General features: G+C 47.9%; 2 protein-coding genes across 3 annotated transcripts in view; both read right to left on the bottom strand.

The window, feature by feature from the left end:
* CD101 (CD101 molecule) overlaps window positions 1–4,963 on the bottom strand; it is a 69,588-nt gene extending 64,625 nt beyond the window's left edge. For both annotated transcript variants that reach the window (XM_069601929.1, XM_069601921.1), the window contains exons 1-2: window positions 4,878–4,963; window positions 3,168–3,308 (exon numbers count right to left, since the gene is read on the bottom strand). In XM_069601929.1, coding sequence (XP_069458030.1) covers window positions 3,168–3,308; window positions 4,878–4,947 — 211 coding nt within the window. In that variant the 5' untranslated portion in view covers window positions 4,948–4,963. The remainder of the gene's footprint in view (window positions 1–3,167; window positions 3,309–4,877) is intronic.
* Window positions 4,964–5,078: 115 nt separating this feature from the next.
* Window positions 5,079–14,076, bottom strand: part of PTGFRN (prostaglandin F2 receptor inhibitor) — an 84,391-nt gene continuing 75,393 nt past the window's right edge. Inside the window, exons 8-9 of the mRNA XM_069602026.1 lie at window positions 10,309–10,614; window positions 5,079–8,541 (exon numbers count right to left, since the gene is read on the bottom strand). Of these exons, the coding sequence (XP_069458127.1) occupies window positions 8,375–8,541; window positions 10,309–10,614 (473 nt within the window). The 3' untranslated portion in view covers window positions 5,079–8,374. The remainder of the gene's footprint in view (window positions 8,542–10,308; window positions 10,615–14,076) is intronic.

Here is a 14,076-nt window from a genome sequence, read left to right as displayed (position 1 = left end):
TTCAGCTCTCCCTTGACTTGGTCCTGTGGCATGAGGTATGACCGACCATTGGCATACCTGCTCGGAATTCTGTCCTTCTCGGATACCGCGGTCCTGCCGGGATTTTCCCTCCCCGCTTCGGAAGTTCCTTCCCAGTGAAGCCCTTTCTCCTCACGCTGCTTCCCATCTAATGCCCTGTCTGTATACTGACAATCACTAATCTGTCTCCACCCCCAACTTCTCCCGTAAGCTCCAGGCCGATTATCTAACTGTGCTGAACATTTCCACCTATAGGTCCTGCAGAAAACTCAAACTTGCGTCCAAAGCTAAAATCATTGTTTCCTCCTTCACTGGTACTGTTGTTCATAGTGGTTGAGCACACCAACATCCACCCAGACCCGTGGCTGGCCTCCACATTCCACATCTACTTATACAGTCCTGCCAGTTCTTCCTAAAACCTTTAATGAATTCACTGTAGCTGCTGCTGTCACAACTGAGAGCTGTGATTTTTCACCTGGATTAATGTAGTTCAGTTCATCTTCCAGCCTTGCCTGCACCCAGCCCCCACTCTGCTAATCTAAAATGCAAACATAGCCACACACTCTCCTGAATAAAGACTTTCAGGGGTTTCCCTGTGGTCCAGTGGCTAAGAGTCCGCCTTGCAGTGCATGGGACACAGGTTCGATCTCTGGTCTGGGAAGATCCTGCATGCCGCGGAGCAGCTAACGTAGGCCACAGTTACTGAAGCCCGAGCATCCCAGAGCCTGTGCTCCACAAGAAGAGAAGCCACGGCAATGAGAAGCCCAGACACAGGAACAAAGAGTGAGACCCTGTTCACCACAACTAGAGAAAGCCTGCGTGCAGCAATGGAGATCCACCACAGCCAAAAAATAAAATAAATCTTATGCCTTGCCCCCGCCCCCCCAAACTTCTAGATGACCAAGTCCCATCTCCTGGACTGGATCTTCATGAGCTGGTGCTTGAGAACTCTCCCATCACCTCACCTTTCAGACACAGAACCACTGTGTTTCTTTGAATGGGTCTTAATATCCTCTCATACTGTCCCCTCTGCTTGAATGGGTCTTAACATCCTCTCTAATTTTGCATATACTATCCCCTCTGCTAAGAACCCTCCCTACCTGATATATGCCTACTTATTTAAAAAATTTAAAATTTGGGTTTGCGTCTCCTATGCAAAACCTTTCTTGACACCTTAGAAAGTGCACCGCTCCTTCCTCTATCTCTGCCATGAACTGCTATAATTTAACTTATTACACATAATAAAATGAATGATTTACATGCCCATGCCCTCTCCTATAAGTCCATGAATTTCCTAAGGGCAGGAATCAGTTCTTACTCATCTTTCTATCTCTTCAAAAAATATTGAATGGCTAAAACAGTCAGACACTGTAGCCGGTGCAGTGATTTAGAACATGTACACACTTTGGAGCCAGAAAGACCTAGGTTCAAATCTTGAGCAAATTAGTTTCCTTAAGCCTCGATTTCCTCATCTCTAAGAATGGGGACAATAATAGGAGAAACTCCACTATCTGACACAATTAGAGCTATCAGTTGATCAATTAACAGAAATGTCAGGTAAAGATGAGAATTATCAAGACATTCATGTATTTTAAAAATTTTATTTTCACTTCAATCATATAGTATGTATTTGCTCAACAATCTCTTGATACAGGCCCAGGTCTATTATCTGGAGTCTCCTCTCTTTTTTTTGCATAAACTAAACCTATCTCCTCTTCTACAACTTTCAGGTTTGATTTCTTTAAAACGGAGTAGGAATTAACAACAACAAAAAAACCAACGTTTGTAAAGTCAATGGAGTACAGATCTTCCTATGCTTTTGTGATTTATAAAAACGTAAATTGTTTATAGTTGTTTTGCCTGGACTTAAATTGACAGCACTGAAAAAAAAAAGCAATTTGCCTCTATCTAGTCTTTTCAGGGAATTCATCTCCTTTTCATCAACACACCTTTCTCTGGCACTCATATTTCATTGATTTACATATTATTCAACGAAATTATATAATCAAAGTAACCAGTACTGGTGGCACAAATACACTGGCAAACAGAACAGAAAGGACTCAGGTGAGCATTACTCCCCACCCCTAGTGGAGCCGAGCCAACCAGGTGTACAAGCCCCAAGCAGTGAGTGTATTAATCATGTCATTTTATTTCTGGTTTTTGATGCTTTGACATCCAGAGCCTGGAGACACTGCTCCTCTCAGGACTGACCAGTTCCTAGAAAAAGGAAGTCATTGCGATTTGCCTGTGAGCATGCCTTCCATCAGCTGGTAAAGAATCTGCCTGCAATGCAGGAGACCCCGGTTCGATTCCTGGGTTGGGAAGATCCCCTGGAGAAGTAAACAGCTACTCACTCCAGTATACTGGCCTGGAGAATTCCATGGACTGTATAGTCCATGGGGTTGCAAAGAGTCAGACAGGACTGATCAACTTTCATTTTTTCACTTTCACGCCTTCCGTGTGCAAACCCCTCCTCCACTGAGCTCTTACACTCAGGACCACTGTTCCCTGCTCAGATCACCCCAAGGCCAGGAACCAGATGTGTTGAGGGGAGAAGGGGAATAGCTGGAGTATTAAATTAGGCATACGCAGACCATGACCTATTGAACAAGGAGGCACAAACCACCCACATCGGGTCAGCAAGTTGCTCCCTCAGCATCTGAACCCCCACCCTGAGGAAGTGAAACCCAGGGTCATTTTGATTGAAGGCGCAGTTTCAATAGACTCACACAAAGAAAGTTAAGTCATAAGATTTATTACTTACAGACCCCAGAAACCAGGGCTGGGGGACCAGCAAGCCAGGGGAAAGGCAGTCCTGCGACATCCCAGGTGTCCAGTGAGCAGGAGATAGCAGGCTAAAAAGCACCTATTACTTGTCAGGTGGCTGCGGTGGAGGCTGCAGGCTCAACTCAAAAGGATTTTAAAAGAAGCCTGGGGAAAAGCAAAGTGGGGACGTGGGGCAGGAACCGTAAGCTCAGGTCCTTATCTAAACGTTCAGGCTTTGGCTGTGAGCAGCACTTTTATCCTGTAAAATCCTAGGCAGCAACACAAAATAGCTGTTTTCTCAACACACGTGATAACTAGGGACACTTGCTATGCCCCAGAATCTGCTGAAATTCTCCAAACTAATCAATCCGAAGCCAGCTTACCCTGACTTGCCTGTTCCTTCCTGTGAAAACCAAAACAAGGGCTGCAGTCCATGCTTTTCTCTTGCTCCCTCTGCTGCCTGAGGGACGCTGGCGCTTCCCCGTGTGGTCCCTGGGGTGTGGTGTGACTCCTCTTCCTGGGATCTGTGAGTGAAAAAAGCTATCTTCTCAATGGGTGGCCCTGCTTCACCGAAATAATAAAACCTGTATTTTGAAGCGGTGTGCTATGCACACTGGTCTGTGGGTAAGAGGACATGGGGTGGCTGTTAGCTGGAAGATCCAGTTACATGAAGAGCACGTAAGAAATCTGCAGTGGTCACCTCGGGTGACCTGAGGCTCTTGCCCGGGTGAGAGTGCATGCATACGCATGCTCAGTCAGGTCTGGCACCTTGCGGCAAGAGTACTAGAGTGGGGCGCCATTCCCTCTTCCAGGGGATCTTCCCAGCCCAGGGACTGAACCCGTGTCTCCTGCATCTCCTGCACTGGCAGGCAGATTCTTGACTGCTTGAACCACCTGGGAAGCCCTTGTGCCCTCGCCCAGGTGCACAGCACATCAAAGCATCCCAGTGTTAGCTACTGTCACAGTGGGAAGAGGTCCCTGCCCTCGGGCCACTTTCAGATGACCAGAGCATCTGTCAGGGGTCTCTCTTCTAGCCTAGAGGGGCAGATAAAGGCTCCCTGTGAGACTAGACACAGAAGCAGGAGTTGGAACAGGTGGAAAGAGGTTTCTGGATGAGCCAACAGCAGCTGCCAAGCCCTCTAGGAAAGGGCATAAGTGGGAGGTTTTCTGTGCTGAACACAATGCCTTGGCCACAGGAGTTGTGTGAGCAAGTTTTTATTTTTCTTTTAATATAAACTGAGGCAGGTACAGGCTCAGCAAGAGGTGTGGGACTGCTGCCGACAAGCTCTGACTGTGTCAGTGTTTTGATGTGAGCAGAATCTTCCCTCTTCGTGGAGAAGCATGCAGTGTTGGGTCATTTCCCACGGGACAGCGTTCATTGTGCATTCATAAACCTCTAGTCCCTACTATGGGGTTTCCCTGGTGGCTCAGTGGTAAAGAATTTGCCTGCCAATGCAGGAGATGTGGGTTCGATCCCTGGTCTGAGAAGATCTCCTGGAGAGGGAAATGGCAACCCACTCTAGTATTCTTGCCTGGGAAATCCCATGGACAGAGAAGCCTAGCGGGCTACAGTCCATGGAGTCAAAAAAAAGCTGGACACAACTTGGCAACTAAAAACAAGTCCCTTCCATATGCCTGGACTGGGGCCAAGCCCCAGGCGAAGTTGGTTAACGAGGACACAGACCCAGCCTCTGAACACCTCACAAGTGAGGTGGTCGGTCCCTGCCCAAGACACAAATAGGGAAGGCTGGCCGAGGCTGAGCGGCTGCTCCTGGGGCCAACAGGGAGGTGGGAGCCCCAGCACTCTCTCCTATCCTGGACTCAGAAGCCAGCAGCCTGGGGAAAGGATTGTTTTTACATAATACAGGGGCCTGTATGGACCTGTATGGACCTGTTTGGCTCCAGACTGGGTCATGAGTCAGAAAAGCTGTTCCGTTCCAGGCACGACATGGTCACAGAACTTGGGTGTGTTTCCTCATCCGCAGAGAGGAACAGCCTCTAACTTCTCTCTTTCCTGGCAAGGGTCCTATAAGGTCGTGAGAATGCAGGGAGAGACCTAGAGACCATCCTCAGCAGGGGGGCCCAGCCCTCACCTTTCCACTTGGTGGAAATCTCACTACTGGTCCTGTTAAATCCATTTCTTCTTTTATCTTTGGTGAACATCTACAACACTTTCACGGGACTCCAAGAGATGAGGAGGTGCTCAAGTGGCAAGGGAATTCAGCCACAGTCCCTTAGGCGGAGGAGATGAAAGGTTAACAGAGGCCGAGATCAAGTTCCTCACACAACTTCAGTTTAAATTAAACTTCCTTTAATGAAATAAAAAACAAACGGTGCATTGCATAATATTTTGTGGTCACAGTATAAAACAATACAATTAGTTCATATAACATTGGATATGGACAAAAATACACAAGACCCTTTCTTTTGTCTATGTAAAATTCGGCAGATCTGTATGTGCCACGCTAAAAAAGAAAGAAAATCAACTTTTTTTCTCCTAGTGATCTGCACATAATATTTATCACTGAGAATTTGGTCAAACAGCGGAGGAGAACTTACCCAAATCCCAGTTCCCTTCTTCCTCTGTTGTCATCGGTGAAGGTTAAAAAAAAAAAAAGGGTTTTCTGAAAGTAGCAAGTTGTGTAGTATTGCTTATTATTCCTGCTAAAGAGGCTCAGTCTTTGGCGCACAGATGTCAGTGACAAAATCATGGCTGCAGGCAGTCTGCAAAGCAAGAAGCAAGAGCCACCAGGGAAAACAGACAAGGGTCTGGGCAGGAGAAGCCACTTTGACCAGGATCTTAGGGAAAGCCACATAGATAGGAGGGGAGAAAACACACAAATAAATACGTTTCTAAATTAAGATTTTAAATCCAGTTGGTGAGTCAGAGTTCCACTGTCCCATGAAAAATCTGAAAAGTTGTTAAAAAGTCAGAGCTGGCATTTTCTTTTTTTTAGAAAAGTGAAAAGTATATGTAAACATTATAAAGTAAACAACAGAAAGGACTTTGCAGGTTTATCTGAATATAGCTTAGGCTCTTTCTGGGGGTATTTTTATGATCAGAAGAGGAAAAAAAAAAGTCAAACTCTCTATCAAGTTTCTTTGTGTTACGCAGTGCACTTTCATCCGTGGCAGTCGTGGCTGGGTCCTTGCCTTCAGGCCAGTGCTTCTGCGGTAACCTTTTCCAGAAGAGCACTCAGCAGGGGGCCCTATTTGGTATAACAAGAGTACATCTCTCACTCTGACCAGGGCACATGTTCCAGCCACGTTCACGTCCCTGGAAGGAAGGAGGTCCTTGGTACAACGCCCTGTGACTTCCTACTTTGTGCCAGCCCAGTGGATGCAGGGCAGGGCTAGGGGCTCAGTAGATGCCCTAAAAGCCCCAGCCTCGAACTGCAACAGCAGTTTGAAAGGAAAAGGTACAGTGTGTGAGCACGTGTTTCCTTTACTGCCTCTGGTTGTCTGCTGCGACCCGTCCACGCTTTTACATACACCTGGGGCCGCCGGGTCACATCCAAAGCCAAGTATCCTTTCCTCCTTCCGAGGGCCTGCACTAGAACAATCCTGAACCTTCTTTGAGGAGGCTGATCACTGTGAGGGCTCAGAGGGCACTGGCTGTTCTGAATGCAGCATCTGTGTCTATTTCCTGTTTGCACAATCACCTGTGACTCACCTCCTCTGAGACGGCACAGTTAGGAAACGGCATGTAGGAAATACCCAAATCTAGAGCTATCACAGCCTCTTCCCCTCCCCCTGGTCTTTCGTGCTCTGGTAGAGCGGACCTGTGGTACGTCTTCCCACCACAGATGCTAGGCCCGGAATTCCTCTGTTCTGTTACCATTAGTACAGAATCTAGTTTCAATTAAATGAGGGGTCCCCTCGGTGGGCAAAACCAAAAGGAAAAATTTGGTGGCAATCTGCCGTCTGCGGGGTGACTTGGTGATATGCACAGAACGAATCCTGGGCAACAAAGGAGGGAAGTAGAAGGGAACATGGTTGGGAGCAGTCCAGCTTGTCTGGCCCATTGTGACAGAGAGCCGCACGTGAACGGCCATCATTTTGTATTACTTTATTGCTCAAAACAAACGAATCTTTTTTTCCCTTTTGGAAGACAAAGTGGTATTAGGTCCTTCAGAGCCAGGGTAAAAGCACGCAGAATGCAATGTGGGGACTGAGTAACCAGTGAGCCTCAGGAAACGCCACTGGGATGCTTCTGAAAGGCCAGCGCTGCTGCGTAGGGGCAAGACACAGATCTTTCTGGGACCACTGTCCTACTCCTGGTGCGAGTGATCGGGCAAAGCGGACCACTCTCAGATCTACTTTGTAGGCTGTTCACACAGCAATAAATTGCTGGGTTTCCTTTGTGTTCCTAATAGGAAACCAAACACACCACAAAGTATACCCTTTCTCACTAACCCCCTGCAGGGGATTTTTTAAAAGACTTGAAGGACTGACAAGGTCACAGAAAATGCATGGTTCTTCTGGGTAATTTCTGATTCTGTGAAGTCAGTCTTGCAAGCAGCAATTTGACTTCCCATTAAAGAGCCCAAGTGGTTCGTGAAGGACATGGGGTGTCAGTGGTTCCCCCTGAAGACCTACAAGGCTTTAGCCTCTCACAAAAGGCGGGACAGGGAAGAGAGGTGGCTCTGTCCACCTGACACACCCCTGCACCACTGACCCTCTGGCACAAACTGCAGAAATTGAACTTCCAGGATATCCCCCTTCTGCAATCTCTGGGGCCCCCTGAGGCATGGTACCCTCGAACTATGGGAGTGACTGTCTGTTCCTTTCCTTGTCTCTGACGTCTTCTTTGCAGGCCTTCTCACTGCCCTGGACAGAGGGGGCTGTGCATTTTTCTTCATACTCATTCTTAAGGCTAAGGTGGCAAGATAAGGTGCTTGGTGGAGAGCCAAATTCTCAATTCCAGGGCCATTTCAGCACTCGCACATAAAGCAAATACGAAAGAAGTGGAAAGGGGCAGAGAAGCAGAAAACCAAAAAACAAAATGCATTTGGGCTTGATAGGAAGTTACGGACTGCAGGTTTAGATTTTAAATGTCGCCTAAACCCCCTGGAAAATAGGGGGTGGGGAGGGCAGTAAAAGCCACACATTAGCCTTCAGCACTGGTCTGTGTTGTCCTCGGCCGGGGCAGAGGGTCGCCTTCCGCAGCTCTCTTAGCACGTGCCTCCGACTCGGAAGGCGTACGGATCTCACCCGAGACAAAGAACTCTGAACGCCTTCACCCCTTTCTCACTGCAACCCCTCAAAACAAAAGGTAGAAACACACACAAGTCAGAGATCTATAAGCCAGTAGGAGAAAAAAACTAGAGGTTAACCATTAAAAAGCCGCCGTCGGGAAAACACACACTCGATTGTTCCATCAGAAAGTGCCGTGGGAAGAAGAGCCGTGTGCTGGTAAACATGTCTGCGCTCAGGACTTGACATGCAGAAAAGAGAGAGCGCCGAGTCCCACCTGAGATTAGAGAGGACTGGTTTTTAGTGTAACACACTTCGCGCTAAAAGATTGCTGTCCTCATCTCGCCCGAACCGCTCCTCGACCGTCCCTCGGTCTCGGCCTTTCTGGCACCAACTAGTCCATCTCCATGGACATGAGCCGGCGGCGCTCTCGCCGGGTCTCCTGGACTTCCTTCTTGCAGCACCAGTGGGAGCTGCAGTACCCAATGAGGCAGGACAGGAGCCCGATGGCCGCGGACAGGCCGATGCCAATCAGCAGCGGGTACTTGAAGGCGTTCAGCACTGGGAGGGAGAGACCAGAGGGACAGAATTAGTGATGCAAATCGCCGGGTGCTGGGGGGTGGTGGGGAGACCTCAGGGAAGACCACTGCCTCCCCCCTTCCACTGCCCGGGGTCTCCCCTAGGAGTCTGACCTCAGGGGTCTTGCACCTAGCACAGGGCTTGAGACAAGAGCAGCTCAGCCATAGGTGTTCAAAAATAAGCAAATATATCCCCACCCAATTCCATAGCAGGCGGGGCGGGGGGTGGGGGCGGTGGGGGTGGGGTGGGGGGGGTGGAGGGAACCCAGAAAAAAAATTTCCTTCCATATCTCTGAATGTCAACTTGCTTTTTAGGGTTTTGGCAGGAGATTGATTTTTAAAAGTCAGTATAAGGGCACCACACATTCAGCAGCAGATGCATCCTTAAAAAAAAACTACATAAATCAATTCTATGCATCAGATAACTGAAGTGTACTAGGGGAGCTATTTTAAGTAACACTATAGTAAATTATCTAGCAAAGTGAATAATCACTCCCTGCTTGTTCAGTAAATCTGGATTTTCATATGGAATGACTTCAAGCAAGACATTTCTAAGAGGCAAATATGGTATCACTGACTAAGTTGCAGGAACACATACAGTTCAGATCCTGCACCTACAAAGTCCCTGTCCCCCAAATAACCAGCAAACCTTGGATGGAAGCTGGCACCATGGTTGTCTGCCTGCCATTTAGCACAACAGCCCCATGAGAGATTATTATCCCATTTAACAAGAGAGGACACAAAGGATTAGAAAGACTAAGTCGACTGTGGAAGAGCTGGGGCTCCAATTCCAGTCCCCACCAAACTGACACATCGTCAGCGAAACGCACTTGACGGCTCCTACTTAATCCTTCCAGGCACCTGGACTTGGATTCTGTCCATGACTTTTTTCAATTTATACTCTGACACTTTCTGCAGAGAAGACAAGTTTTCCGTTAACCAAGGAAAATGTGCCCCCACTCCAGGAGGCTCAGAGAGCAGAAGGGTGGGGAGAGGGCCCCCTGACCACTTAGGCTGACTGGTGGTCAGTGTGAGCCAACAAGGCGGGGAGCTCCCCCTCCCATCTCAGGGTTCTGTGAAGAACTCTCCCTGTGCAAGTGAATGGGAGGAGCCCCCTTTCACCAAAAGTAGGACCAGTAAGGAGCTTTCCCAGATGGCTCAGTGGGCAAAGAATCCACTTGCAATGCAGGAGACAAGGAGACTCGGGGTTCGATCCCTGGGTCAGGAAGATCCCCCAAAGGAGGAAATGGCAACTCACTCCAGTATTCTTGCCTGAAAAAGCCCATGGACAGAGAAGCCTGGTGCGCTGCAATACATGGGTTCTCAAAGAGTCAGACACGACTGAGTGACTAGCACAGCACAGGACCAGTAGAAGGGTGAAAGGGGCAGGAACTCACTCACAGCCCCTCCAAGAGACCTTGACCCGCTCTCTGGATGTTGTTCTCTGCCCCTGCCTGGCAGAATCCATGCCAACCCTAGGATACAACAAAGTGACTATGTCTAGAATTTATAGAATGCATTGAAAATCTGTCCAGTAAGTTTGAAAAATCATTTCCCAGTGGTGCCTCCAGCACACCTGGTACCTAAGCTGGGAAAACAGCAAGGGCTGAGTGTGCACGCCTGAGCCAGGCCAGAGAGAAAGCAGGCACATTCCTCAAAGGGTGAGAACCTGGATCCCATCAGCGGTGGCAAAGCGTGCGGAGAAGACATTCCCCAAACACTGAGAAGGTTATTTGTGTGTCATTCTTACCATCCATCTTCACAGTTATAAAGATGGGCTTGGACTGGATCTCTGCCTCCTTCTGCCAGGAGCCTGTGGGTGCCTTCACCCACGGAGTCACGGAGCAGTAGTAGTTGCCAAAGTCCTGGTCCTCGGAGCCGTGCACTTGCAGCAGGAATTCCAGCATGCTCATGCGCTCCAGGCTGAGGCTGCTCTTCCAGTCCCTCTGGGCCGTGTTCACAATCCCCTTCCGATCCAGTGACGATAGGAGGACAGGAGCCTTGTCCAGGCCAAAAGAGTGCACCGCAAACCAGGACACGTCAAAGGCCATATCGTCTACGGATGACCAAGCCAAAACCCTGGGATCAGTGGCACAGGCAGAAGTTCCAAGTATGGATAACACACCTCAGGTGGGGTTAGTGGTGAAGAACCGGCCTGCCTAATGCAGGAGACATAAGAGACCTGGGTTTAATCCCTGGGTTGGGAAGATCCCTTGGAGAAGGGCACGGCAACCCACTCCAGTATTCTTGCCTGGACAATCCCATGGACAGAAGAGCCTGGCAGGCTACACTCCACAGTGTTGCAAAGAGTCAGACACAACTGAAGCCTGACTGGGGGCCAGCACGGCTCTGGGGACCTTAGGTGTCCCCGAATCCTCTCAACAACCGTACATGAAGGTACGGTCACATTTTCTAATCTCTGGAGGGACCCATTAACCTTGTTTGAGATCACACAGCCAGGAGTTTGCAGAGCATGTGGCTTAACCCAGGAGTTCAACTGCAGAATCCAGCCTTTTAACCAGGCCACTGCCACCACCCAGCTGAAGGAGCACAGCCCCCACATGTCTCCTCTACAGAACTTGGGATGGAAAGCTGGTGTGTGGTGACATAGAATGCTCTCTCCCCCAAAAGAAAGCAGGGCCCTTCAGCATTTCAGGCAGAAGAACCCAAGACTGGAAGGACACTAGTTGTAAGCAACAATACAGACATAAAGTGAATCGTTCAGAGACTCTGTATGATTTCAATATCGTTAGATCATGAAATTTTTGCAACTTGTTTTATGTCCCTGGATATGTTCCAGTGTCTCCTAGTTTATAGTCCATGGGAACTTGAGTAGAATCTGTATTCTAGTATTGCATGAAAATTGTATAAATCTTATTTATGTTGAATTGGCTCAAAAAAAAAAAAAGATACAAGCTTTCAGTTATAAGATAAATAAACAGTACTGATGTGGTATACACATGATGACGATAGCTAACACTGCTCCGTGATGTATATGAACATTAAGAGAATAAATTCTAAGAGTTTTCATTACAGGGAAAAAAACACTTTTTCGTATCTATGTGAGATGCTGGATGTCCACTAAACTTATTGTGATAATCATTTCATGATGTATTTAAGTGAAATCATTATGCTGGGTACCTTAAACGTGTACAGGGATGTATGTCAATTTTATCTTAATAAAACTGGAAGGAAAAACGGAAAAAAAATAATAAAGTGAATCGTACAAAATGGAGAGTTGTAAACAGTTTAGATTGTATCATTCACTGTGATTTTTTTTTCCCCCCTGAAGTGCTTAAGTTCAAAACAAGAGGAAAAAAATGTCAAGCTGAGAAAATTGAACACGGTTTAACAGTCCCAGTGAGTAATGCTGTGGAATCGTAAAGTACTCTGCAAAATTAAGGTTCTAACAGCCTCAAATAAATTAATGTGGGCACAAGAGTAAGATGACTTTGGCACAAGTGGTAATTCTCATCGAACGTGGAAATAAGAGTGCACATCCTAAGCCTCTGACCTCTTCTTCTGACAGTTACCAAGTGATACCAGCTGTGTCGGGTCTGAGAGTCACCCAGCAGGCAAGAAAGCAGGCCACAAACACTGCTTTATCTTAAATTCACTTGACAAGACTTTCTATACAAATGTTAAATGACACAATTTTTATTAAACAAAAAGTAATATCCATTTAGTAAAAATACACTAATAACCTCAAAAAGCACATTATAAGGCAAATAAATCATATTCAGATGCTTACACAGAGAAAAAGAATGTAAGCAAAATTAAAAGCAAGAATTTTTTTTCTTTTTTTCAGGGCGGGGCACCACGTCTCTCAGCTTGTGGGGTATTAGTTCCCTGACCAGGGATAGAACCCTGCAGTGGTTAAGCACGGAGTCCTCACCACCGGACCACCAAGGAATTCCCCCAAAGTGAGAATTTCTACAAAATTGTTCAAATGATAATTCCTTTTCAACTCACAATAAAAACGTTAAGTGCCCAGTTGCTTTAGTCATGTCCGACTCGGCGATCCCGTGGATTGTAGCCTGCCAGGCTCCTCTGTCCATGGGATTCTCCAGGCAAGAATATTGGAGTGGATAGCCTAACATGTTAATGGCTGCAGGCAAATCTCAACTCTACAAGTGATGTCAGCTCTCTACTCTGAGGCACCAAAATGTCATTTTTTTCCTTCCCATCAACCCGAGGCACTTAAGCAAAACATTTGATTGTTCCCAGCGTGCAGGCCATCTCTTGCCAAATGACCAACTCCCTGAGGGCAGAGGGCGTGCGGTCAATGTCCTCACATCCTGGCCAGTGCCTGGGCAGAGTAGATCACTCCCAGGTCCTCAATGAAAACCAGCTCAGCGCTGCTGTCACCTGCAGACACGGGGTGTTACTGAAGGCAGAGAGTCACAGCTGTGTTCGTATTACTTGTGCCCGGACTCTAACCCCTGTCCCACCATGCCTTACAGTATGGTGGCCAGGCTGTAGAGTCAGGCTACTCAGGCTAGAATCCTAGCTCTCAGCCGTGTGACCTGGTTGAGTCACTTAAGTTCACAGTGAGTCAGTTTCCTCCTCTCTAAAAGGAAATTACAAGAGCACCCACGGTTAGTCACCTGTATAAAATGCTTAAAATAACACCCGGAAGGTAGTAAGTGCACAGTAAAAGGTGGCCGCCATGAACATCCTTATCTCTGCAGTTCAGCATACACACTCTGTACTAGGAGATGCTCTGACGGGAAGGGCACTGCCGCCTGCAGCAGGTGTTCCTGGCACTCGGCCCTGACCAGCTGGAGCGCTGGGCTCCCAACTGCTCTAGGTGTCGGCTGCTAAGCTCTCACACCTGAACCCTTCTCCAGTGGGCTGTCCTTAGCTGTCAGAAGCCACCTCCAGGAGAGCCCCCCTGGAGGTGAGGAAACGCCACCCCTCCCCAGCCATTCATTGTGGGCAACGTCCAACAACTGGGGAGGGCAGGTATAAGAGCCTTAGCTCAACAAGGTCACATTCTGTGGTATAGCCCATGCTCTGGGGCGCACCATAGGGGGTCACACTTGTTCTGAATTCCGATCTTGGCCTGGCTTCTTTCCTAGCTCTCCCTTGATTCCCTCAGTCCCTCGTAGTTTCCTCCTGAGGGCACATCTTCAATTAATCACTCGCACGCTTGTCTCAGGCTTTGCTTCTAGGGAATCCGACTTAAGACCCCGCCTCTAAAGAGCTGTGATCCTCCCCACCCCTCCCCCTGCGCTGGCACTTGGCCCACTTGGGCCACAAGTCCTTTCCAGAAGACAATTCCTTCATAGCCCATAGGAAACGTGAGGAAAAATGAAACCACAACTTGTGTTTAATTATTCAGAATCTTGTACCCATGTAGTCCAAGAGTGCAAAGTTCTAGAAAATTGTGATGTGTAAGATAACAGCTACCTATAGCTTTTGTAATTACATTGCAATTACCTATGAAAGTGAAAGTGAAGTCGCTCAGTCGTGTCCGACTCTTTGTGACCCCATGGACTGTAGCCTACCAGGCTCC

This window comes from Ovis canadensis, chromosome 1 (assembly GCF_042477335.2).
Source record: "Ovis canadensis isolate MfBH-ARS-UI-01 breed Bighorn chromosome 1, ARS-UI_OviCan_v2, whole genome shotgun sequence".
NCBI lineage: Eukaryota > Metazoa > Chordata > Mammalia > Artiodactyla > Bovidae > Ovis > Ovis canadensis.
Note: the sequence above shows the minus strand (reverse complement) of the source record. Positions and strands in the feature narration are given on the sequence as shown.